Raw genomic sequence first — 24,627 nt, 5'->3', positions numbered from 1 at the left:
CCTCCATATACGTAGGTGCCAAAAAGGTAAACACAGATATATAACAGAGATATAAACAACATGAATCCAACAATATATAACAAGTATCTCCAGCATCTAATCATGGGTAGATAAGCACTATAAGTAATCATAACCACGAACACATATACACATGGTAAGAGATAAAAGTAAACCAGACTAATGTAAAGCATCTAACAGTAGAAGCATGTGATAGGTATCAACTAAGCTAAGACCAGGGAAGAAATAAATCTTCCATCTATCACTAGTAACCATATATAAACTATACATATCATAAGACAGTATCAAAAGATAAGTCAAAGGGTACCCGCCTCAAATAGAAGGTACAAATCACGCAATCCAAAGTCGACGTCGAGACGCCGTCTCGAATCAGAGTCCTGTGTAAATAAATACATTTACATTTATTTAGCTAGAATACAAACAAATAGCTAAATAAATCCTAAATAGAAATTTAGGGACAAACCCTAACCTATAAGCCTCCACCTTTCTAACGGTTAATTAGGAATAATTTCCTAATCCGTAGTTACCAATTAGATTAGTTATCTAATACCTAAATTAAATCCAATAGTCGATTAGGGTTACTTGTCTTAACCCTAATCATTCCATTTAGGTTAATCTAAGCAATTAGATCTAATCACAAATAACCACTACTAGAATCCAAACCTAAATAATCAAATCCAACAATGGTCTACATCTAAGATCAAATCTACATCCAACTACTCAACCAATACATAAACCCTAATTCATCCACACTAAGATCAATCATCTAAAACAGGACAAACCCTACACACCTTACCTCGATCCAGTTGCTGTTGATTGCTGGAACCAGAGAAGCTACTGGTTGAAGTGTTGCCGGAACCAAGAACAACTCCACAGCCAGAACAGAACAAGACCTCACCTTGCTGCTATCAATCTGATCAAGCAGGAGGTCAAGCGGTGGAGATCACCAATCAAGCAAGAATTCCCCTAGCCTCTGCCGATAGCTCAAATGATCCCATCATCTTCAACCGAGACCTAATCAACCACAAGAAGATGAGGATCAAGAACAGGGTATCGGTGAACAGAGAAGAGATCGGGGGAATGGCTCCCGGCGATCTAGGGCACAAATCAAAGAACAGGAAAGAGGAATAAGGTTCGGATTGCTTACCCATTGAAGCCCTAATCGCCCCTTCCCCGCCGGCGATCGGGTGGCACGGCTCGATCCAGATCCGGCCAAGGAAGAGATGGATCGCACTGTGAGCAGTGCGAGGAAAGGAAAGGGAAGGTCGATTGGCTAGGAGACAACACGAATCAACCCCCCGCCGTGCCCTAGTTGCCGTATCGCCGACGATCGATCGTTGAATCCACCGAACCGCAACCCCTCGATCGAAGGAGATCGGTACTCCACCAATCTCGTCGTGCTCCAGCAAGCTCCGGTGACGCCACTGGTTTCCGTCGAGGTCGACAGCCGCCGGAACCGTCGGCTTTGCTTCGTCCGCAAGAGAGAACAGAGAGAAGGGAGGGGAGATCGGGATCGCGTCGGGGCAGAGAGGGGAGGAAGAGCTCGGTTAAAGGATTAAGTCGGGTTCGGGAAAAAGAAATAAGAAAGGAAATTTATAATTAAAACTTTTCCTCACTTAAACGGGTATCCCAAACGGGCTTTAATCCGAACCCGAAATTGATCCCCTTAAAATCCGTCATACGAGCTCCGAAAAATTCCTAGAAAATCTCGAAAAATCCTGGAAAAATTCTGTAAGGTTATTTCTCAAATAACCCTATTATTTAAATTTTCCGAGATCTCACAGATTCGCCGTTTCACCTTCCTGCATTTTTATATTAAGAATTTTATTTAAAAGCAGGTCTCGTTTTGTTACCTTGGTCTCGTTTTGTTACCTTGCCGTCGCTCGTTCCCTCGTGCAGCTCGATCAATTTGTCCCACAGCTCTTTAGCATTTTTGTGTGGACCGACTCTGTTCAGTTCTTCTCTTGTTAATCCGCACTGTAGAGTGTTGATCGCTTTATTTTCTGTTGACGCCTTTTTCTTCAAGTCTGCTGTCCAGTCTTCAGGATCCAGTATATTCCCGGAGTTGTCTGCTGGAATTTTATAGGGTCTCGTAACGCTCATCCACTGGTCGAAGTCTGTTTTGAGATAAACCTCCATGCGCTTCTTCCAGTACGGAAAATCGTCCCCGTTGAAGAGTGGAGTTCGTACTGTGCTGAATCCTTCTGTCTGAGACATTTTAGTCCTGCGTACACAAGAAAGAAAAGAAAAACAAAAATCCCAAGACTTGGTCTTAGATTAGTAGTGCGGAAGAAGAAAAAATAATAGAAGTATCTAAATTGGTGTTGCACCAATTTAGATTTAATTGCAACGGAAAAAAAAATTCAAAACAGGTAAAAATACTAGTTTGAAATTAAACGTAAAACTGAAAGCCGAAAAAAAAGATTAATTTTTCACCCCCTATCTGATTGGTGGTTGCACCAAATCAGAGCGGTACCTGCTCTGATACCACTTGTAGGACCGTGATCGTTCGATAGAGGGGGGGTGAATATCGATTCGAAAACTCGAGTGTAAAAGTACGCAGCGGAAAAGTAAATGAACACAATTGATTTTACTTCGTTCGGAGCCTGTGACGACCCCTACTCGAAGGCCCGTGGTCCTTGACCACTTTCGTTGGGCAATCACTAGCAATTCGAATGTGATTACAAAAAAGAGTGCAAGAAATGCTAATGAAACAAAATACAAAGTTATACCGACAGAAAAGAAAGCTTAAAGAACAAGGGCGCGTTGTCGGAGCTTTGTTAGCGTCGCTGGAGCACAGAGCAGCAAAGCAATCTGGGAATTCTGAAATGATATTGAAGCTCCACCCCTGGGGCTTCTTTTATATGCTGCTCCGGGCGCCTGGATCCCTTCCGGGCGCCCTGGTGCGACGTGGCAAGTCCAGTCAGGATGCTCCACGTGGCGAGGCGACGCAGAGGATAAAAGTTGCCTCCGGGCGCCCGGACCTCCGGGCGCTCGGACCTCCGGGCGCTCGGACCACCTTTTTCCAGAGATTCCTTCTCCTGCAAAACAAGGTTAGTCCGAGGCAAAATATATCCTGCAACATAGATTGTTAGCACAATTTATAAAGTATGAATTAACAGAAAAAGTATGACTTAGATTCCGTCTTTCCTAGACCGGAATCTAGTCACGATCTCGACTTAGATATCCGAAATGGATCTAAGTCGGATCGACGCCTAATGTTCCCTTCCTGGGAACGCGTCCTCGCAGTCACTCCCCTCCAGTGACTTACCTTACTTACCTGCCAGACGTCCGGTCAGCCCGTCGACCCGTCTGGACTTCGTGCCAGCTATCCGGTCAGCCCGTCGACCTAGCTGGGCTTCGTGCCTAAGCGTTCGGTCAGCCCGTCGACCCGCTTGGACTTCGTGCCAGCTATCTGGTCAGCCCGTCGACCTAGCTGAGCTTCGTTCCAGACATCCGGTCAGCCCGTCGACCTGTTTAGACTTATCCTGCACACTCGATCAGAGTGTTAGATCAACAATAAACCTAACTTAACTTATTTGTCATTCATCAAAACCTGGGTTAAATCGTTAATGCTAACCGCACCAACACCTCTAAGCTGCTCCAAGGTGCCTCCAACGCCTGGTCCAAGGTGCCTCCAGCTTCCTCCGAGGCGCCTCCAACTCTTCTGGACAGCTGGCTTCGGCTAGCACCCGAGGTGCCTCCAAGCCCCATGGAGGCGCGTCGGACATTGTTCATCCGAGGTTAAACATGCTCCTTTGTTTTTGCAAATTGTGTTAGTCCCAAACACAAACCATGCAAAACAAAGTTAGCACATGGATAATATTATAGATAAACTTGACAGTCGTCGGACTACCCGGGTCTGACTTCGAATTTCCGACCAGAAATCCTAGGTCGACCCGACGCCTACTGTTCCCTCTACGGGGAACGCGTCCTCACCTACTCCACTCAGGAGATTTACCTGTTTCCAGTGCGATCCTCCAGATCGATTGAACTTTTGTTCGGTGCTCGATGCTTCCGGACTTTCTGCTGGATGTCCGCTTCCCGGCTGGTCCAGTCTTTCACCTGGTTCGCGACACCAGGACTTTCCACCTAGGGTATACCCCCTAGGACTTTTGCCTGAAGCACTCGACCCACCAAGACTTTTCGCATAGGGTTACCACCCCCTATGACCTAGGGTTACCACCCCCTAGGGTTTTCACTTGCCTAACCACAGCTAGGACTTTTCCTGAAACACTTAAACAGACTTGTTAGATCACAACATAACCTTAACTTTGAATCCTTTGCCATTATCAAAACTCAGGTTCGATCGTCGGATGCTTCCCGCACTAACATAACCCTCTAGTTTTAATAAAAAAGTTTCCTTCTTGGATGTTTCTCTTATTGTTTTCTCCTCAATTTTTCTATTCTCATCAACCTGTATGATAATCCCTATCCTATCCGACGGTATCATCTCTCCTAATACTCTACAGTTGGTTGGGAAGCAATAGGAGTATTAAAATACTGTCAACTAAGGCCAATTGTTATAACATCAAGCTATAGTAAAAAATCATAATCCAGTTAGCCTCATTGACTAGCCTAGGGCGACCGACTTGATGCTATGGAAGTTTTCCACTAACCGCTAGGGTAAATCAAAAAGCGCATGTGACAGCCGCCCAGAAGCCTAGCATCTTTTTGTTGCGTCCTCCATTTAGAGGAAAAATTCGTGCAAATACGTTATAGTTGGGGATCGAACCATGGATGCATGGGTGACAACCTAAATATGCTACCGCAGCACCATAGTCCCGGGGACAACATCAAGCTATAGTGAATCATATGCGACACGAGATTAACAAGTTATTATATTTATGCTGAGGATTCCAAGGTATAGATAGAATGGTATGTTTCACTGCTGAAAATACATAAACTCTTGAATGAATTTTCCACGAACTAATTACAAGGCATAGTTATGTAGAAAAATCCCTCTACATGTTCCATGAGAAAGCCTTCCTAGTTTTTTTTCTTATAGATCATTTTAATATATAGTAACACTCTTATCACCATTGTCAATAATCTCCCTAAATTATATGATTCTATTTGAAATCGATAGAAATGACGTGCTAGGCAGGTGACTCTAAGGTTAACTGAGTGAAGACTTCCAACATTTAGAGAAAGAGGGTTCCTTCTTCCTTTCTATGCATGACAAAGAGAGCACACAGTACGTCAGTGCTAGAATTAGGGAAGGGGTCTCTGACGTAAGCTCTCCAACGTTCAAGTTAGTATAATGGCCGAGTGGAAATGGAGAAGAACAGTAGATACGTGTGCATAGTAAAAATATAATGAGTCACATATCTAGCCAACGAAGAGGATCCCCTTTATATATCACCTATTATAATCTCCACAATCATAAGGTGGTAGAAAATGTCTGGTATTAGAGGTTGTCGAGTAAAGGAAGACACACGGCTAGGGAAATGTACAATCACCGTCCGAGGAATCTTCTGTTACTCTCATGTGAACCATTTTTATAACTTACGCTATTAACGAGGTGAGTAAGAGAATATATTATCCCAGTTGTGTTGGATGATGAAAAGTAAACAGTAACCTTCGAAGAAGGTTCTATTGAATATATACGTTATAATAGAAGAATTTTCTCTAATAAATTATTGTTACTCTCTTATAGGTTGTTGGGATTCTTTGACAATATTGTTCTCGGAATATATCTCGGCCGAATCTTTAGCGGACAGATTGTATATTATATTGGCAGATCGATACATAAGCAATAGGGTACTGAGTCCCATAAGGTCGTCCGACCCTTGAGCCGCTCGGTCGTATATTGTATGGTGCTGGATATATGATATTGAAGCAATAAGGAACCAAATCGTATAGGGCCGACCAATTATATGATCGACCAACCATATGATGGGATACTTACCTTTGAAATATAGAGAACTGCGTCTCAAGAGACCCGATTGGGACTTTTGAGTTGATTGTTCATATAAGGAGGCCTGTCCTTGAAGTGATAACCTAAGATTTGGAAGTCCGATCGAGTCTATAATGAGATTTACCTTATACATTTATCTTTGTACATATAAGGGACGGGTGTGCTGAGTTGTGTACACCTGACCGGTGTTGTTATTGACTGGCTATATGAAGTAAGACTGACATATGAGAAAACCCATAGGTTTGGCTAGCTATTGGGTCGACCAACTATATAATGAGTCACTGTACTAGTAGAGAGCTGTATCTTGTATGCTCGATCGACGTGTTAAGGTCGGTCAGATTTGCTCTGTGTATCTTGGTAATGAGTAGAGCGACTGTTGGTGCAGCGGAGACCGGCAAGAGGGGGGTGAATTGCTGAAAACAAAAAGTAACTATACCCTCCTCGTACTTTCAACTCAGTTAGTGCAATAGTTAACAAAATAATAAAACAGTAAAAGAAAGACACAGAAGAATTAACCTGGTTACAACCAAGGATGTTGTTAATCCAGGGCAGTAGAAGCGCACTAAAAGAAACTCTCCTTTGCTGAAGGCGGAGAAACCTTTTACACTTTCAAAAACTCAGAACTATTGCTAGGAAACACTACAGATTGAATGCTTGAGTTGTTGTTGAATTCCTAGCTCTAGGGGCCTTTATATAGGCCCTGGAAATCTTATCCCGAGAGTCCAAGGCGCCTCCAACAGGGTTCAAGGTGCCTCCAACTCGATCTGCGGATAAAACTTTATCCGCAGCGCAAACGGTCAAACTGGCCTGCTCAGGGCGCCTTGAACAGGCTTGAAGGCACCTTTGAAGGCGCCTTCAAGCTTGTTTAAGGCGCCTTCAAGCTACAGTAACTTTCTGCTACAGTAATTTCCAGCTTCTTTTGACTCCTTTTCTTCTTCGCTTTGGCTTCCGAAGCTCCGTTCTTTTGGGTGATTGCGACCAACTGGAATAGGGCTCACCCGAACCTAATTCCCGGCCTTCTCCTCGAGCAGCCTTCCGTCCCGGCTTAACGTCCCTTGAACTCCGCGCACGCTCTTCATGCCCACCGGAGTACTCTTCCGCAGCTCTCTCGTCCTTCGAACGCACCGAGCCCGTCGGCTCCCTTCCCATGCCGTCCTTCTCGCTAGCTGCGTCTTCCGCTCGACTTCCTGTGCTCCTAAGCTCCTGCACACTCAGACACAGGGATCAAACACAGCAGGACCTAACCAACTTGGTTGATCACATCAAAACTACCACGGGGTCCAACAATCTCCCCATTTTTGATGTGCATCAACCCAAGTTCAAGTTAGGGTTAAAAATAGACAAAAAACAGTAATTTTAAAAAAAAAATACTAAACTAACAAGTTAAGAATAATTTTTGCAATTAGTAAAATTACAACACTTTTTTTTAAAAAATAAATTTTAAGTTTTCTCTAACTCCCCCTAAACTTGTACTTTTCTCTCCCCCTTTGATCATAGCAAAAATGGGGTCTTAAGAATATTCAAGTAAGATTGAAGTTTTTTGAAAATTTTCTAAGTTAAAAATGAATTTTTGAAAAAAAAATTGCTAAGTTAAAATAAATTTTCAAAAAAATAAAAAATAAAAAATTCTAAGTATAAAAAATCCTAAGTAAATATTCAAATGTTCCCAAAAAAATTTTCTAAGTCAAGTGAATGAACTTTTAGAATTTTCCAGAAGAAAATTTCTAACCCAAAAAATTAAGTTAGAATTTTTAAAAAAAAAATTCTAAGGAATTTTTGTTTATTTTAACAAATATTTGATAAACTTTCAAAGCATTATTTAATTTTTGTTTAATGCTTTTTCAGAAAGTTAATTAAACATTTTCTTTCAATATTTTAGCTTCCAGGTCGTGGCGAGGCACTAGACCTTCTTGGTTATTGGAGCAACAACCACTTCCTTAGACAAAGCTTCCATAAAGAATTTCAATGTTTAATTTTCTCATTGTAAGCTTTTAATTTTTGAAAAATTAATTAAGTACAGATTTTGGAACCCAATAGAGGTTCCTACCTACTAGGTTATTCAAATACTTAGGGGGTACATAATTTTTGGGTATTCTTCTAAGTTGACCTTGATGCTTCCTTATATACCAATTTAATTTACCATAAATTCTAATTTTTGACTTTGGAAATTTCTTTAAGCATGCATCATTTTTCAATTTTTCAATTTCTAATTTTAAATTTTCATTTTCTGATTTTAGATGATCATACATTTCTAACGGGCATGCTCTTGCTAAGTTCAACTTTAGTTCAGCATTCTCTTTTTCTAATTGATCTAACTCTTTAGAAAGAGACTTGATAAATTTGAAAGATTGAGTTGGGGTTAGATTGCGTACCTTACTTACCTGGTCTGGTGACGCTCCCCCTTCACTGCTGCTTTCCTCTGACGTTCCTCCCCCTTCGTCGATGCTCATCTCTGAACTGGATGTTTCTTCTAGCTGATGGTTCGCCAATAGCGCTAACCCTGAGAATTCTTCGATGTCCGACTCAGAGGTTGACGAATCTGACCAAGTAGCCTTCAGATTCTTGTGCTTGGAGGGTTCTGGTTTCTTGTATTTTGGCTTTGCCCTTTCTTTCTCCTTTCTCTTTAGCTTTGGGCAGTCATCTTTGATGTGTCCCTCTTCGTTGCAGTTGTAGCAGCGAACCGTCCTCTTCTTTCGATGATGCCTCTGCGATTTAAATTTATTAGTACTAAAAAACTTATTGAAGCGTCTTACCAGTAGTGCCGCTTCGGATTCGTCGACTGAGGCTTCGGAGTCAGAACTGTTCATCTTTGCCTTTAAGGCAATGTTCTGACTTGTCTTCTCTGCTTCGTTGGGTTCTGAAACTCGAGATTCGTGAAGTTCAAAAGTTGAAAATAATTGTTCTAACGTACTTACCTCGAGGTCCTTAGAGATGTAGTACACATCTACTAAGGAGGCACACTCTAGAGTTCTCGGGAAGGCATTGAGCGCATATCGGATAGAATCCCGGTTGGTTACCTCTTCTCCAAGGTTCGTTAGTTGCGTTATCAGCTCCTTGATTCTCGCCTGGAGTTGCGCTACCTTCTCGCCTTGGTTCATCCGGAGGTTCGTTAACTGGTTCCGGAGGATGTCGCGCTTCTCTAGCTTCGCTTCGGAAGTACCTTCGTGAAGCTCCAGGAATTTCTCCCAGAGATCTTTCGCTGAATCGTAGCTTCCGATCTGATTTACCTCCTGCGGCGGCAGCACACTGAGCAGGTGGAACTCTGCCTTTCCGTTGGCGACGAAATCGGCTTACTCCTTCTTACTCAATGTGTTTTCTTCTTTGTCTTTCGGCGCTGCAAAACCATATTTCATTGTAATAAGAATATCAAAATCTGTTTTAAAAAATACCTCCATTTTGCGCTTCCAAGTGGCGAAGTCTCCGTCGAACTTCGGGGGATGGATGTTCGCTCCGGCCATCGTCTTGATCGTAGTGCTTCAGTTGGCGGTTAGTCCTTCTGAGGTGATCAGGCTCTGATACCACTTGTTGGTGCAGCGGAGACCGGCAAGAGGGGGTGAATTGCTGAAAATAAAAAGTAACTATACCATCCTCGTACTTTCAACTCAGTTAGTGCAATAGTTAACAAAATAATAAAACAGTAAAAGAAAGACACAGAAGAATTAACCTGGTTACAACCAAGGAGGTTGTTAATCCAGGGCAGTAGAAGCACACTAAAAGAAACTCTCCTTTGCTGAAGGCGGAGAAGCCTTTTACACTTTCAAAAGCTCAGAACTATTGCTAAGAAACACTACAGATTGAATGCTTGAGTTGTTGTTGAATTCCTTGTTAGAGTGTATACTAAAAGCCTAGCTTTTGGTATAAACATTTATCTAGAAATAAGAATCACATTGGTCAAATGTCTACATTTATGATAAATGTAGTTGTTCAATTAATTTATATTGTAGATAACATGGTGTGTGGTGTCACACACAGAGGATCATGTTATCAGTACCTTATAAATTATAAACAGTAACTCACGACCATAATGGAAAGGAACAAACCATTGGAAGGTCGTAGTGTAATTAGGTATTAGTTTATCTTAACTATATAATTACACTAGTACACTTAGAGTGTATTGAGTAGGACCATTAGAGGTCGTTTCTTTTATACTGACTTTATAAAGAAATAAAGACCTCAGTTATTATGGAAGTGTGTGCTCTTAATCCTAATATAATAACAAGCACATATATTTGATATTTATTTCTTTAATTTATCAATGGGTGAGATTTAGTTCGATGAATCAATAAGCCCGATAAGTTGGGAAATGATATCACTTATAGTGTGTATTGTTGATTATAGAAGGAAACTGTGTCCTAGTGATCTAGGTTGAGAATGTCCTCAAGAGGAGCTCATAAGGATTGTCATGTTAAACCCTGCAGGTGGACTTAGTCCGACATGACGATAAGGTTGAGTGGTACTACTCTTGGACTAAGATATTAATTAAATGAGTTGTCAGTAACTCGCTTAATTAGTGGATATTTGACATCTTAAACACAGGGAGACTAACACACTCATAATAAGAAGGAGCCCAAAATGTAATTTGGGATTGGTGCGGTAGTTCAATAATAGTTCTTTAGTGGAATGAATTATTATTGATGGAATTAAGTTGTGTGTTCGGGGCGAACACGGGAAGCTTAATTTCATCGGGAGACCAAAACTAATTCCTCCTCTCGGTCCCTATCGTAGCCTCTTGTATATAGAGATTTATACCCACCACATACCCACCTTCTTACCCAACCAATAGGGGCCGGCCAAGCTAAGCTTGAAGCTCAAGCTTAGGGCCGGCCAAGCCTAAAGGTTGGCCATAAGGTGGTCGGCCAATAGCTTGGAGCCCAAGCTTAGGTGGCCGGCCACATCATATTAAAAAGGATTTTTTTAAAAAAAATTATTTCTTATGTGGATATCATAGTTTTAAAAGAGAGTTTAAAAATTAAATCTTTCCTTTTAAAGCTTTCTACAAAAGATTAAGAAAAGATTTGAAATCTTTCCTTATTTGTAGATTGAAAGGAGATTTTATTTTTAAAGAAAAACTTTCCTTTTTAACCATGATAATAATTTAAAAGAGAAGTTTAAAAATTAAATATTCTCTTTTATTTGTTTCTACAAAAGATTAAGAAAAGATTTGATATCTTTCCTTATTTGTAGATTGAAAAGAGATTTTAATTTTTAGAGATAACTTTCCTTTTGGAAATTATCCACATGTTTAAAAGAAGAATTTTAATTTATAAAATTTCCTTTTTATTAACCAATCATGAAGGGATAAAAATTATTGGAGAAATTTTTATAAATTTCTAGAAACAAATTAGGAAGTTTTAATTCTTGTGTGAATTAAAATTTCCTTGTTTTGGGGAATTAGAAGTGGTCGGCCATTATTATTAAAAGAAGAAAATTGTTTTTTAATTAAAATAATTTTTCTTTTTATGACAAAAGAATTAAGGAATTTTTTATTAAAATTTCCTTATTTGTCAAGACCAAGGATTATAAAAGAGGGGGTAGAGGTGCCTTCATGGGTGATTAACTCTATTATTCTTCTCCTCTCTTTCACTCCTTGGTGGCCGGCCCTAGCTTCTTCCTCTTCTCTTCTTCTTATGGCCGGCGGCAACCTCTCTTGGAGCTCTTGATGGTGGCCGGTTCTAGCTAGGAGAAGAAGGAGAGAAAGGTGGTTTTGTTTCTTGCATCCCTTGGAGCTTGGTGGTGGTGGCCGGACCTCTACTTCTCTTGGAGAATTGTGGTGGCCGAAACTTGCAAGGAAGAAGAAGGTGCTTGGTGGTTCTCATCTCGGAAGATCGTTGCCCACACAACGTCCGAGGTTAGAAGAGGAATACGGTAGAAGATCAAGAGGTCTTTTTAGAAGGTATAACTAGTAATTTTTCCTTTCCGCATCATGCTAGTTATTTATGGAAATAATACCAAATACAAGAGGCTTACGATTCTAGTATTTCGAATATGTTTTTCGAAGTTGTGTTCTTTTATTTTTCTTTTCCTTGTGATTTGATTGTTCTTTTTGGTTGACCTAAAGTTATTTTAGGAAATTAAATATTAGCTTTCTATAAAAGGTTTTGTCTAGTCGGTGGTGGTTGTTCCCATATCCAAGAAGGCCATGTGCCTCGCCATGTCAGTACTGGGAACCAATTATGAAAATTAATATTTAATGGAATTAATAACTTAGGTGATTTGGATCAAACGTGTTAAGTTCCGCAGGAGATCCAAGTCTAAACCTTAAAGAACAAATAGATTAAGTTTTGGATTAAACGTGTTAAGTTCCGCAGGCGATCCAAAATTTAATTTAAAAGAACACATGGTAGCTAGGAAAAGGTTCAGACCTTTGTACAAAATTTTTGTACAGTGGAACCTCTAGGTTTTCCGAGTAGCAACCAACATTCCTAGCTCCAGGGGCCTTTATATAGGCCCTAGAAATCTTATCCCGAGAGTCCAAGGTGCCTCCAACAGGGTTCAAGGCGCCTCCAACTCGATCTGCGGATAAAACTTTATCCGCAGCGCAAACGGTCAAACTGGCCTGCTCAAGGCGCCTTGAACAGGCTTGAAGGCGCCTTCAAGCTTGTTTAAGGCACCTTCAAGCTACAGTAACTTCTGCTACAGTAACTTTCTGCTACAGTAATTTCCAGCTTCTTTTGACTCATTTTCTTCTTCTCTTTGGCTTCCGAAGCTCCGTTCTTTTGGGTGATTGCGGCCAACCGGAATAGGGCTCACCCGAACCCAATTCCCGACCTTCTCCTCGAGCAGCCTTCCGTCCCGGCTTAACGTCCCTCGAACGCCGCGCACACTCTTCACGCCCACCGGAGTACTCTTCCGCAGCTCTCTCGTCCTTCGGACGCACCGAGCCCGTCGGCTCCCTTCCCGTGCCGTCCTTCTCGCTAGCTGCGTCTTCCCCTCGACTTCCTGTGCTCCTAAGCTCCTGCACACTCAGACACAGGAATCAAACACAGCAGGACCTAACCAACTTGGTTGATCACATCAAAACTACCACGGGGTCCTACAACGACAAGCTCTCTAAGTTTGACCGGCTTAAGGGATAACCGACCATATGCTGAAAGACTTATACTATAAGATGAGAAGCTAGGCCCCCTGAATTCGGCCAGAAGGATGACATACCAGCTTTGTGGTAGGCTAGCCATCCCTTCAACCCAATTAGCTATTGATTGATTGAATATATAATAGTTGTCTTAGCATAGAAATGGAGTACTAGGTCCCTTGGGTCCAACCGGCTCTTGGGCCGGTCGCCCCTATACTAAAAGCTTTAGCGTTGGGCGAGAAATAAAGTCCTGTTGAAAGTGACCCGTTGGCTGTCACCTCCCCTTGACTTTGATCGACACCTCACTTTGACTTTAACTGTCACGTCATACCTGGATCCACTCATAATATCCTATATCATTATACATTTGCATTGCAACAAGTTTCTATTTTGCCCATGCAAAATGTAAACTATGCTACTTATACATCGCAACATAAGTTCAATTGGTGGTCATTGCAGTATAGACAGAACCTCATTTCTTAATCTAATCAGACAGCGACACTTCCCCCAAAAAAATCAAGTGTAATATGAAAGAAGTAAGCATATTGAGTCAGCCTACGAAGATAAAGAATGTTAAGTTAGTATACATCAACACAAAAGATCAAATTGTTGACATTGTAAGTTGTAACTTTGAAGTGGAGGATGGAAGACAATTAAGTTTAAAGTGGTGTTGTTCAATAAATCTCCTTGTTCATCTCTCTACTTACTTATTTTAAAAAATACAAAGATAGGTTCAACTTTATCATGGGGCTCTATCTAAGGGCATTCACAATGCCATTAACACCTTCACACGTTAATTCCAAAGTTTAATTTTTTTTTTATTTTATTTGTAGGCATTAACGCATTCAAAGAACTAAACACGTTACAGTGCATCCACGTCGGCGTTAATGCCTCAGGTATTAACGCCATTATGGATGCTCTAAGCTTTAAATACTAGAAATCATGTAACTGCACGAGAAAGTCGTAGCTTCAAAAGAGGAAAATTAGAAAGAAAATAGCAAAAGACAGTGCACGTACATTAGAAAATTGCAAACTCAATCTATGAGACAGTGAAAACTCATGTATACAATGGAAAAGTATCATTAGGATCAAACTTCAAACTTTTGACTGAGGTAACTGAAAAAACTCTCTGTTTTAACTCATCCAAGTTAGGTTAGGGGAGTAGAATAAAATTATTTTGAAAATTCACTGTCATGCATTATTGACGCCGAACAGAATATGCATATTATTATAGGGTGTGAAGTTACAAAGGAATTAACAAAAAAATAAGAGAGAAGCAAAAAAAAGGAATAGTTTAAATTAGACTTAAACCTATTATAGAATCAAGAGCATAAAGAAAAAGAGATGTAACTGTAACGTGCTTATGTGAAACCAATTGATTCAATATTAAAATAACTTGTCATAAACATCATTTAAGCATAGGTTTATATAACTTTCAAAATCTTAAACATAAATCTAAACGAAAAAAATAACTAACTAGACTTATTCCCTAAGATTTAGGAGAAATTAACTAACAAGACTTAATTACCTAAGATTTAGGACAAAATTAAATATAATTAAAGAAAAAATAAATAAATTTAATTAACGAATAACTAATTAAAAAAAACCTAAAAGATGCAAATCTGAATACTTTGGACCCTCATGCATCATAGCCTTATAGGAGAACATAAATTAATCGTGGTGTTGGATGCTCCTGCATCAGACCCCATAGGTTGAAAAAAACTCATCCTCAAGTTTAAAATATTATCAGGTGGCAACCCAAGAGGAAGATCCTCTAGCACTAAATCGGCAATATTCATTAGTTGCGGATAGATGCATGTTAGAGTAGCTTTATTTGATTTTTGTCTTCCAAATCTGTTCTTGATAAGGGGTAAGATGGTCTCAACTCTCTCTTCAAACTTCACGATGAAAGCCAAGAGATAAATCATGCATGAATAATATACTTCTTTGGGTTCAATATCACACTTTTGTCTCATAGAATCAAAATACTCCAATCCTTCATCAACCTTCCTAGTGTGAACATATGCAGACAACACCAAGATGAATATGATGCTTGTGGGCTCATTTTCTGTATCAAGTATCACTTTGAACAACTCCAATGCTTCCAAACCAAGTCTATGCTGAGCATAAGCTATGGTCATAGTATTGAATGAGACCATATTACGTTGGGGCATCATCTCGAAAAGCATACTCACATCTTTGAGATTTCCACACTTCGCGTACATGGAAACTAGTGCATTATCAACAAAGGTTTGATTGCTTGGCGACTTAGTCTTAATGGTTAGTCCATGCATTTGCTTCCCTTGTGACGGGGATGACAAATTCGAGCATGCACTGGTGGCGCACACAAAGATGTAATTGCCCAATTTAACCCTAGCTGCTGCGTATCATAGAAACATTCAAGGTCTTCCTCTGAGAACTCATCATTGAGCAAGTACCTTGAGATCATTGTGTTCCACACGACCAAATTAGGATCATCAACCTCCTTGAAGACCTTCATCGCATCAACTATCCAGCCAACCTTCGAGGACATGTCAATCAAGCCGCTGTCAACATGAGATTTTCTTGCAAAATCATTCTTGCTCATATGCACATGGAACTGTGCACCTCCGGTTGAATCCTTCATGACCATGAATGTTGTGAGCATGTTGACGAGCATAAATATGTCGATTTCGAAGCCTTTCCTCACCATTACCTGAAACAAGCTAAGGGTTTTTAGTCTCTGTCGGTGTTGTCCAAATGCAACGATCATGTAATTCTAAGAAATATCATACCTTTTGTAGAACATCTCATCAAAAACTGGCTTGACTTCGACCAAAAAGTCACCTTCATTGTAGCTGTTGATGAGGGAGTTGTTAATAGAGACATAGGAGTTAAGAACTGAGACGATGGTGAGAGAGTGGAATTGCTCAATGACATTTACGACAGATGAGATGATAGAGGAGAGGTTGAAGCCATTGGCGTCAGAGCTGAGGTAGCGCATGCGAGAAAAAAAGTGGATGACATTGCAAGCGTAGGCACCACCAGTGGCGACTGCGAAGGCGGGGAGGAGAGTGTTGTGGCAAGTTGGAAGACTACTTCAGTGTCTGATTGAACAACTAACAATAGCAAAAAGATCCAAGAATAGAACTTAAGCAAGTTGGTGAAATAGAACCTGTAGCCCGTACCATCGGGAAGAGAAAAAAGAACCATAGCGGGGAAAGAACCAGAAGAGACAATAGCCTTGAGTGATAGAACATTCATTATCTTCAATACCTTAATTCATCCATTTTTACAAATGATATTAATGTTTTCTCCTCCACTGGAATGCTTTGTAATTGTATATCTAAGGCCATAATAGATTGTCGAGCTCTTTGTACCTCAGAAGAATTTAATTTGTTAGTATTAGCCCTAGTACCAATTATGAGATGATTGTAAAGAGCTCCTTTTATATCATATTTCGTTATTAATAAAGGTAAAATTGGTTATTATATTTACTTCAATTCAGTGCCGAATGAATAACTATAATAATGTCCTAGAGTAGGAGATTCTAATCTACAACATATTAATTGGTTGAATTGATAGTGAGATATTATAGATATACATAGAACATTACTCTTAACTATTCCTAGTCAAGCATTAATGTGCAAGGACAATATTCATGCGTTATGACTAGCATGTAGGCCAACGGATAACTTAATCTCATAAGTCATAGATATGAGATATCAGGTTGACACATGAGTATATATTAGAGAATATATACTGAATGACCCACCATGATAATGTTTCATGGATCATTATATGAGTATCATAAACATTCTCATGTGACTATTAGTATGAATAATCCTTACACCTGAAGTCACTACGGTTCTCTATATAAGGAGTTGTATACTTTGGTATCGACAAACGTCACCTGTAACAGGGTGGATCATAAAGTCAATCACTGGGTATGCAATAAGTTATGCAGAGGGATGTGAGTAATGTAGATGAGATCTATCCCTTCCATATAATGGAAGTGATATCTGTAGGTCCCTTGACTAGTAGGACACAAGAATGCATGACCATGCTTAAATAAGTCAATGTGCGATATTGAACTTATTTGATTGAGTGTGTCTACTTAGAGATCAAGAAACATAAAAATTGATAAGAAGATGACACGGTCTATGCCTCATTGATCAATCTAGATATCAAGGATAGAAGGATTGAGTCATGCAAGATAATAGACACGGAAATATTAGGTCGGATCTCGACATTCTTATCACTTGGGTAGCAATGAAGCCTTGCTAGATGTCACTCATTATTTATGTTTCTAAAATAGTTTTAGAGATATTGCAAACGTTACGAGAACCTATTGGGTCACACATAAAGAAAAAGTCAATGGAGATGGATTCATATGATGGATCATTGGATTAAATCTAATTCAAATTAGACTCATTGAGTTAGACTCAATTGGATCCAACTATTGGATTGAGTCCAATTTAAATTATACTCATTGAGTCAATTGGATTGATGATTAATGAGTTGGACTCATAAGTGATTTCATGAATTTGAATTTATGAAGAAAAAGGAGTGTACAACTTGAATTACTCGTGCATTGGATGCATTAGATGAAGAGTGAACAATTTGAATTGCTCATGCATTGGATGCATTGGATTTATTGGATGAAGACAAATATTAATGTCAATTAAGGAAATTGACATTAAGGCATGAGGCAATTTCATGAATCTATAAAAAGGGGTTTTTAGATTCATTTTCATGATGAGTTTTTGGTGTTCTTGCTCTTTCTCCTCCTCCTCCTCCTCTCTTCCACTTGGCCGAAACTTCTAAGAAGGGTTGCTAGCACAACCTTTGGATGTTTCATTCTCCACTTTATGAGTTTGTAAGACAAATGAGACTTGTTCGTGTGGATACCATAGAGACGCAGCCACTTGATCGCACTAAGATCCGCATCTAAAGAAACGTTGTTGTCGGGATTGCGAAGGGCCCGCAACAAAGGTATAACTCCCTCTCCCATGTAAATTTTATTATATGGTTTCCTTTCGCATGGATCTTCTGGAGGAACTAGATATTTTATGCTATTCTTTCATGTGTTTAGCACCCTAGTTCTTTACATAATTCGCTCTCAATATTGCTTTTAGCATCATTAGGCCTTGCAGTTTGCTTCACTTCATTGGGTTCAAAAACAACACAATCATGATCTTCATCGTAGAGTCAATCAATCGAATTGGGAACAATAGATCCTCCCATATGTAACTTGGAGTGGAAATGAGGACTTCAATGGATGCGTTCTCCACCAAGCGGAAAGCATTAGAGATAAGGGAAGATTCCTCTTCTTCCTCCAAGATATTAGTAGCGTGCCCTTCATTCTTATCCTCTTCTTTAGGGTCTTCCTCCTCTTTGTCATCTTAAATTGGATCATCAAGTATTTTGATCTTGTTATTGTCTCTGCCGCCTCCTATGATTGGACGATCGAAAGAGTAAAATTGGTTGTATTTGATGTTGATGAAGTCTGCATCCTCGTGGTTGTCTTCACCGTCGTGGAAGGAAGGAGGGGCCATAGAGGTACTACAGAGTTAGCGTTCCCTCGAAGTTATAGGTTGTGGGGTGGTTGATCCCGTATTTCTCAAAACCAAAATTGCACTTGGACATCTATTCTCGATTAGAAATTAGGGATTTTTTAAAAGGAGAATAATATAACTTACAATCTTTACGATCTTGTGCCGCTAGACGTCGAGATAACTTTGTGACTTATCTTTGTAGATATTGAATCTCATCTTGGGTGCTACAACCACGGTGTGATCCTTAGCCAGAACCTATCTTTTACGACCATGACCATGCCCACGATGACCCTCTAACTCTGATACTAATTGACACCGAACAGAATATGTATATTATTCTGGGACGTAAAGTTGCATAGGGATTAATAACAAAATAAGAGAGAAGTAACACAAAAAAGGAATATTCTAAATTAGGCTTAAACCTACTATAAAATCAAGAGCAAAAAAAAAGAAGAAAAAAGAGATGTAACCATAATGTGACTTAAGCGAAATTAATTGATTCAATATTAAAATAACTTACCCTAAATATCATCTAAATATAAGTTTATATAGTTCTCAAAACTCTAAAAAAAAATATAGTTCTCAAAACTCTAAAAAAAATTGAAATGAAAAAAATAACCAACTATATTTATTCTCTAAGATTTAAGATAAATTAACTAATAAGACTTAGTTCTTTAAAATTTAGGATAAAACTAAATATAATTAAAAAAAATAAACTAAATTTAATTAACGGATAACTAATTAAAACAATTTAAAAGATGTAAATCTGAATATTTTTCTCCTGCATCATAACTTTATAGGAGAACATACATTCATCAATTATGCCTTACAAACCGGAAGTGCACCAGTCATCTCTCAAAGGTAGAGAGTTGGTGAGTTTGCAGCTAAGCATGGAAAACTTAAGGCCCTAATTATTCCAAACTCTTCATTCATTGCTGTGTGGAGCCACATACTCCAACTAAACTAATCATCCTTGTCAAATCCTTTGGGATAGCATTGTTTGCCATATCCAATTAAAGGAATCTTTCAGCTAAGAAGCGACCCAACTGTAGCAGTTTGCATGATTAAGCAACAGTCTGGCTCCACCAATTACTTGTTTCTTACATAAACAATGGGCTCTATTTTTTTTTAATTATTATTAGTTTGCAAAAATCTACAGTATGACAGTGCGGTTAGGAAGGTGGTGGGTGGGGCTCTCAGCCGTGACGACTTATTCTGGCACCTTCCTCTGCAAAATATATGCTCAGTGGATGATTCAAGTGACAGCACAAAACACAATGATTGGAAGCGAGAAGGCACCAGTGACGATTTAAGATAATGAGATTATTGAAACTTCTATTAACTTTTCTGTGTCTACGAGTATATACGATCGATTAATGAGATTTATGCTGTTCTTGTTCAATCAATTAATTAAAATTGATTTACAAATACTCCTGAATTCCCTGGAAGGAAAAATTGCGGCCAATTCTCGCAGCCACATCACAGTCATGCTTTCCTATCACAAGGAAAGCTTCGTTCTACCAATATCATCCAGAACTGTGTGCTGAAAAACGATAGCTGAATTCATCATCCCTACTTGGATCAGTATAAAAGAGACTGACTGACTTTAATTGTTAACCAGTAATCAGTTGAATGAGGATGCGTTTAACTTTGTTGCCCAAACCGTAGGACGTAAACGTTCCACATGAAGCTGTATAGACTGCGTAATATTGCAGTGTGTCAGGATGGAGCTATCCCGGGTTCGAAGCAAACTCGAAAGGTTGCGGTGGCACGATCACTGCCGACATCGGTGTTGCACTGGAAGCAGAGTTGCCATAATTAGACTGACTCGAGCCCAATCTGGCCAAACATTTGGCTCAGGTTTTCACAGACCTGGCTCGCTCACTTTGAAGTAAAATAGAAGTAAAAGCCGGGCAGTGCGGGACCCACAGCCGTTGCCCGTTGGGTTGTAAAGTTCGGAAGAGGCGACGGTGACAGCCTGGCCCCGCCTCCCTCTCTGCCTCTATCCGGACCGTAAACCAACACTGAGGCGACTAGCACACATGGTCTCGCTGTCACCGGGGCCCACCGGGACCACCTTCTTTACAACCATAGCCATCTCGACTGAGCGCAGGAATTAAAGCGTGAATGATTGATTCGTTACCCGCTTTTTTTTTTGTTTAATTTTTTATTTATTTGTTTATTATTGAAAACTAAAAAAAATCGATATTCCAATCTGCCCGCATACTTATCCATAAAATGCCCCCCTCACGGTCGCATGCCTACGGAGTAACAGAGAGAGCAGCAGTGGGAGCACGAGCAGCGTGCGAGACTAGTCATCATGTCGAAGGAGGTGAGCGTGGAGGCGGACGAGGCGCGGCCGAAGGACTACACGGATCCCCCGCCGGCGCCGCTACTGGACTTCGGCGAGCTCCGCCTCTGGTCCTTCTACCGCGCCCTAATCGCGGAGTTCGTAGCCACGTTGCTCTTCCTTTATGTCACCATCGCCACCGTCATCGGCCACAAGGAGCAGAACTCGACTGACCAGTGCAACGGCGTCGGGATCCTCGGCATCGCCTGGGCTTTCGGCGGCATGATCTTCATCCTCGTCTACTGCACCGCCGGCATCTCTGGTGCGTCGCGTTGTGCTTGTTAATTGACTTGTCCCGGTCGCTTAAACGGGGGGTTTTTGCTCGATATTAAATTTGCAGGCGGGCACATTAACCCGGCGGTGACCGTCGGGCTATTTCTGGCGAGGAAGGTGTCGCTGGTGAGGGCGGTTTTGTACATCGTGGCGCAGTGCCTGGGAGCCATCGTCGGCGTAGGCATCGTGAAGGGGATCATGAAGCACCAGTACAACACCTTTGGCGGCGGAGCGAACCAAGTGGCTTCCGGCTACTCCAAGGGCACCGCCCTCGGTGCCGAGATCATCGGCACCTTCGTCCTCGTCTACACCGTCTTCTCCGCCACCGACCCCAAGCGCAACGCCCGCGACTCCCACATCCCTGTACGTTGGCCGCCGGAGCAAGCAACTTCTCAAAATGCGTCATCAATTATCTTTTCTAAGAAGCGTTCCGTCGAATAATTTGCAGGTGTTGGCGCCACTTCCCATCGGGTTCGCCGTATTCATGGTTCACCTCGCCACCATACCCATCACCGGCACCGGCATCAACCCTGCTCGGAGTCTCGGCGCAGCAGTTATCTACAACCAAGACAAGGCCTGGGATGAGCACGTAAGTAACTCGCGAAACTCTAGAAACTCACAAAACCGGGAAAAAAAAGCTTTCTTTGAGTTATAACGAGCGCTATATTTTGGCGCAGTGGATCTTCTGGGTAGGCCCTCTCGTGGGAGCCTTGGCCGCGGCGGTGTACCACCAGTTTATCTTGAGAGCGGCGGCCATCAAAGCGCTGGGATCATTCAGGAGCAACACCGCCAACTAAGAAAACGCAGGACAGGGCAGAGGAGCATGCAGTTAGGCAGCTTCTATTAGTTGATTTGATTGCCGTACCATGCTTGTATTAATCTTTGGTTTCCTTCCTTCCCCTTCTGTCTTCTTGTGTGTAAAACTGAGGATGATTGATGTGTATGTGTTTCATGATCTTAGCTTCTCAATGCTGTCGTTTTCTTTTCTCTTTAATTTGCAGTATCATTAATTAAGTTGTATTGGCTCTTTAATTATCTTTTACCTGCATATATATAATTCATTCTTCCTCCTCCTGCATCAATGGCATTGAAATATCTTTTTTAACTGGCCTGAGTAACGAGCCTTTCAATTCTCAGTACTCAGTCAAGGCGCTGCAGCACAAAGTTAAAGGGTCTGTAAAAGAGGTGGTGGAGGGTGTGTGTTGGATCTGCAATAGTGGCTCTATGATAAAGCTGGGGCACCTGCACTTGCCCTGAAGGCATGCAAAAGAGAGGTGAATTCTCGTGGACGGGCAAGAAAACTAAAGTTGGCACTAGCCATTGTAGGCTGCACTGTGTCCTTTCGAGACTAGGCAGGTGGTGAAGTGCCATTGGGTGCGTTGTCCGAAGCTCGTACGGCCGGTTTCGTTTGGCAGCTAACACGAAGGTAAATCCACTGAGCTGGCCGTCGTTTCCTGGCCACACGTTGAATCGTCTAGAGTAGTGCAGTAAAAGTTTGAATTATTAAAGAATCCAAAGCGCGAGGGGCACGACGACGCCAGGCAGACCAGGCCCCGCTGCCTGATTACTTTTACTGGGGGGAGAAAAAGTGCCGTTGTCTGTGCAGATGACTAAAATGAAAAAACAAAAAGCAAAAAACGCTCCTCGTTCTTTTCTGTTCTTTGTTTTTTTTAATATAAAACACTAAAGAGATTCTCACTTTGATGGAAAAAGAAAACAAAGCTCCTTGTTCTTTTTTGTCGTTTTCAAAACTCGAAAGAGATTCTCAAATAAGGTTCCAAACTCGCTATTTCTGCCTTGAACCAGGCCATGCTTGGTCTGACCTGTAGGCCATGCTGTGCACGGCCCACACTACCCAAATCAAGCCCAACTGTGACCTCTACGTGCCCACACCTTCATCTGATGCCCATCCTGCAATTCACACCCCTTCGTAGCATCACTTTTGCATCCTTTGTTCGGACCCAGGGGCCGTTATGATGACGGTTCCAACTTTTTTTTTTTTTTTTTTTTTTTTTTCACCCTTTGTCTTTTATTCTTCTTCCTACGAAGCAAGGTATTATTCTTGCCGCCCGACCGCCCGCACTTTCTCCCTATTTAAACCGAAGAGCCAGCGCAGTAGGGTAACACGCGACCGATGGCGACTGTGAAGGTCATCGGGTCGCCGACGTCGGCGGAGGTGGCCAGGGTGTTGACATGCCTCTTCGAGAAGGACATCGAGTTCCAACTCATTCGCGTCGACAACTACAAGGGACAAAGGAGACTCCCTGATTACCTCAAGTTGCAGGTATACCGATATTGTGAAACAATTAATTATATTTTACAGAATTAAAATTTACACTTCTCGTTGTAGCCCTTCGGGCAGGCCCTCGCTTTCGAAGACGGAAAACAGATCCTCGTCGGTGAGGGAACTACTTTTCTGCGGTTGCATTGTTGTTTGAGAACTAATCGACAAATGAAATTGCAGATTCGCGTGAAATCTGCCGTCACGTGGCGGAGAAGTACGCGCAGCAGGGGAACAAGGACCTGCTCGGCTCGGGCACGCTTCAGCGCGCCTCGATCGAGCAGTGGCTGCTGACGGAGGCGCGGAACTTCGACCCGCCCGCCTCCGACCTCGTCTACAACCTTGCCTTCGCGCCGCTGCTGGCGCTGGAGCAGGACCGCGAGGCTGTGGAGCGCGGCAAGAAGAAGCTCAATACCGTGCTCGACATCTACGACCGCCGGCTCGACGAGACTCAATACCTGGCCGGCGACAAGTTCACGCTCGCCGACCTCTCCCACCTCCCCAACGCCCATCGCCTCGTCCAATATACCGACTTCAGCGCAATGTTCGAATCCAGGAAGCGCGTGGCTCGTTGGTGGGAGGCCATATCCAGCCGCGCCTCATGGAAGAGGGTCGTCCAGATGCAACAAGAGCCGCCGCACATTATTTAAGCCTAAACTAATATAAATAATGTTAAAATAATATAAAAAATTCTGTTATCAGTATGATCAATCATAAGTTTAAGAGTAAATAATCTATTTTTTTTTAATAAAAAATCGACTTTTATATAACACATTATAAATAGGGTAGCTTAACTACCCAACATAGGGTAGTAGTGTTGGATATACGTCTTAAACATAGTATCAATAGAAAGAAAATATATACAATTCCTAAAATTAAGTGGTGGAAGTTAAAAGATGAGAAGCAACATATATTTAAGGAGAAGGTAGAAGTACAAGCATTAGGTGAAATATACGATGACTCTAATACAACATGGGATAAGATGGTATCAAAGTTTAAAATAGTAGCTAAGAGTGTCCTCGGTGAGTCAAAGGGGCATGCACCGTGATCCTGTCCGAATGCTGAATCAACGGGTGCTGGGCACGGGGCGCTCCTCGGATGCTGACGTGGATCTTCAACTGGTCGCCAGAAACTCTGGCGAACCTGCACAGAAGTCGGGCCGGGAAGGGGTTCCCG

At 41.4% G+C, this 24,627-nt stretch overlaps 3 protein-coding genes across 3 annotated transcripts; 2 read left to right on the top strand and 1 right to left on the bottom strand.

The window, feature by feature from the left end:
* Nucleotides 1-668: 668 nt before the first annotated feature.
* Nucleotides 669-16,253, bottom strand: LOC121987979 (pentatricopeptide repeat-containing protein At3g49710-like). Its single transcript, XM_042541678.1, has 7 exons — nucleotides 16,165-16,253; nucleotides 15,785-16,084; nucleotides 15,449-15,715; nucleotides 14,954-15,344; nucleotides 1,042-1,113; nucleotides 810-931; nucleotides 669-681 (listed from the first exon to the last, which is right to left on the bottom strand). The coding sequence occupies exons 1-7, from the start codon at nucleotides 16,251-16,253 to the stop codon at nucleotides 669-671; spliced, it is 1,254 nt and encodes a 417-aa protein (XP_042397612.1).
* Nucleotides 16,254-20,786: 4,533 nt separating this feature from the next.
* On the top strand, nucleotides 20,787-22,184 carry LOC121983923 (probable aquaporin PIP2-6). Its single transcript, XM_042536620.1, has 4 exons — nucleotides 20,787-21,159; nucleotides 21,238-21,533; nucleotides 21,619-21,759; nucleotides 21,848-22,184. Exons 1-4 carry the CDS (start codon nucleotides 20,868-20,870, stop codon nucleotides 21,965-21,967), a joined length of 849 nt encoding a protein of 282 aa, XP_042392554.1. The 5' UTR covers nucleotides 20,787-20,867; the 3' UTR covers nucleotides 21,968-22,184.
* A 1,109-nt stretch (nucleotides 22,185-23,293) lies between these two features.
* On the top strand, nucleotides 23,294-24,194 carry LOC121987203 (glutathione S-transferase F10-like). The gene is made up of 3 exons (XM_042541097.1): nucleotides 23,294-23,454; nucleotides 23,521-23,569; nucleotides 23,635-24,194. The coding sequence occupies exons 1-3, from the start codon at nucleotides 23,305-23,307 to the stop codon at nucleotides 24,099-24,101; spliced, it is 666 nt and encodes a 221-aa protein (XP_042397031.1). The 5' UTR covers nucleotides 23,294-23,304; the 3' UTR covers nucleotides 24,102-24,194.
* The last annotated feature ends 433 nt before the right edge of the window (nucleotides 24,195-24,627 follow it).

Source organism: Zingiber officinale, chromosome 5B (assembly GCF_018446385.1).
Source record: "Zingiber officinale cultivar Zhangliang chromosome 5B, Zo_v1.1, whole genome shotgun sequence".
In the NCBI taxonomy this organism is placed as follows: domain Eukaryota; kingdom Viridiplantae; phylum Streptophyta; class Magnoliopsida; order Zingiberales; family Zingiberaceae; genus Zingiber; species Zingiber officinale.
The sequence above is the reverse complement of the archived record's forward strand: the minus strand, read 5'-3'. Positions and strand labels throughout refer to the sequence as shown.

What these genes read in the sequence shown, in the direction of transcription:
- LOC121987979 (XM_042541678.1), bottom strand. Translation starts at nt 16,253, where the DNA reads ATGAATGTTCTATCACTCAAGGCTATTGTCTCTTCTGGTTCTTTCCCC. An exon ending in GATGAGATGTTCTACAAAAG is followed by an intron (nt 15,716 to 15,784) that starts GTATGATATTTC and finishes AAAAACCCTTAG; the next exon opens with CTTGTTTCAGGTAATGGTGA. An exon ending in TGGAACACAATGATCTCAAG is followed by an intron (nt 15,345 to 15,448) that starts GTACTTGCTCAA and finishes GTGCGCCACCAG; the next exon opens with TGCATGCTCGAATTTGTCAT.
- LOC121983923 (XM_042536620.1), top strand. Translation starts at nt 20,868, where the DNA reads ATGTCGAAGGAGGTGAGCGTGGAGGCGGACGAGGCGCGGCCGAAGGAC. An exon ending in CTGCACCGCCGGCATCTCTG is followed by an intron (nt 21,160 to 21,237) that starts GTGCGTCGCGTT and finishes TTAAATTTGCAG; the next exon opens with GCGGGCACATTAACCCGGCG. An exon ending in ACAAGGCCTGGGATGAGCAC is followed by an intron (nt 21,760 to 21,847) that starts GTAAGTAACTCG and finishes ATTTTGGCGCAG; the next exon opens with TGGATCTTCTGGGTAGGCCC.
- LOC121987203 (XM_042541097.1), top strand. Translation starts at nt 23,305, where the DNA reads ATGGCGACTGTGAAGGTCATCGGGTCGCCGACGTCGGCGGAGGTGGCC. An exon ending in CTGATTACCTCAAGTTGCAG is followed by an intron (nt 23,455 to 23,520) that starts GTATACCGATAT and finishes TTCTCGTTGTAG; the next exon opens with CCCTTCGGGCAGGCCCTCGC. An exon ending in CGGAAAACAGATCCTCGTCG is followed by an intron (nt 23,570 to 23,634) that starts GTGAGGGAACTA and finishes ATGAAATTGCAG; the next exon opens with ATTCGCGTGAAATCTGCCGT.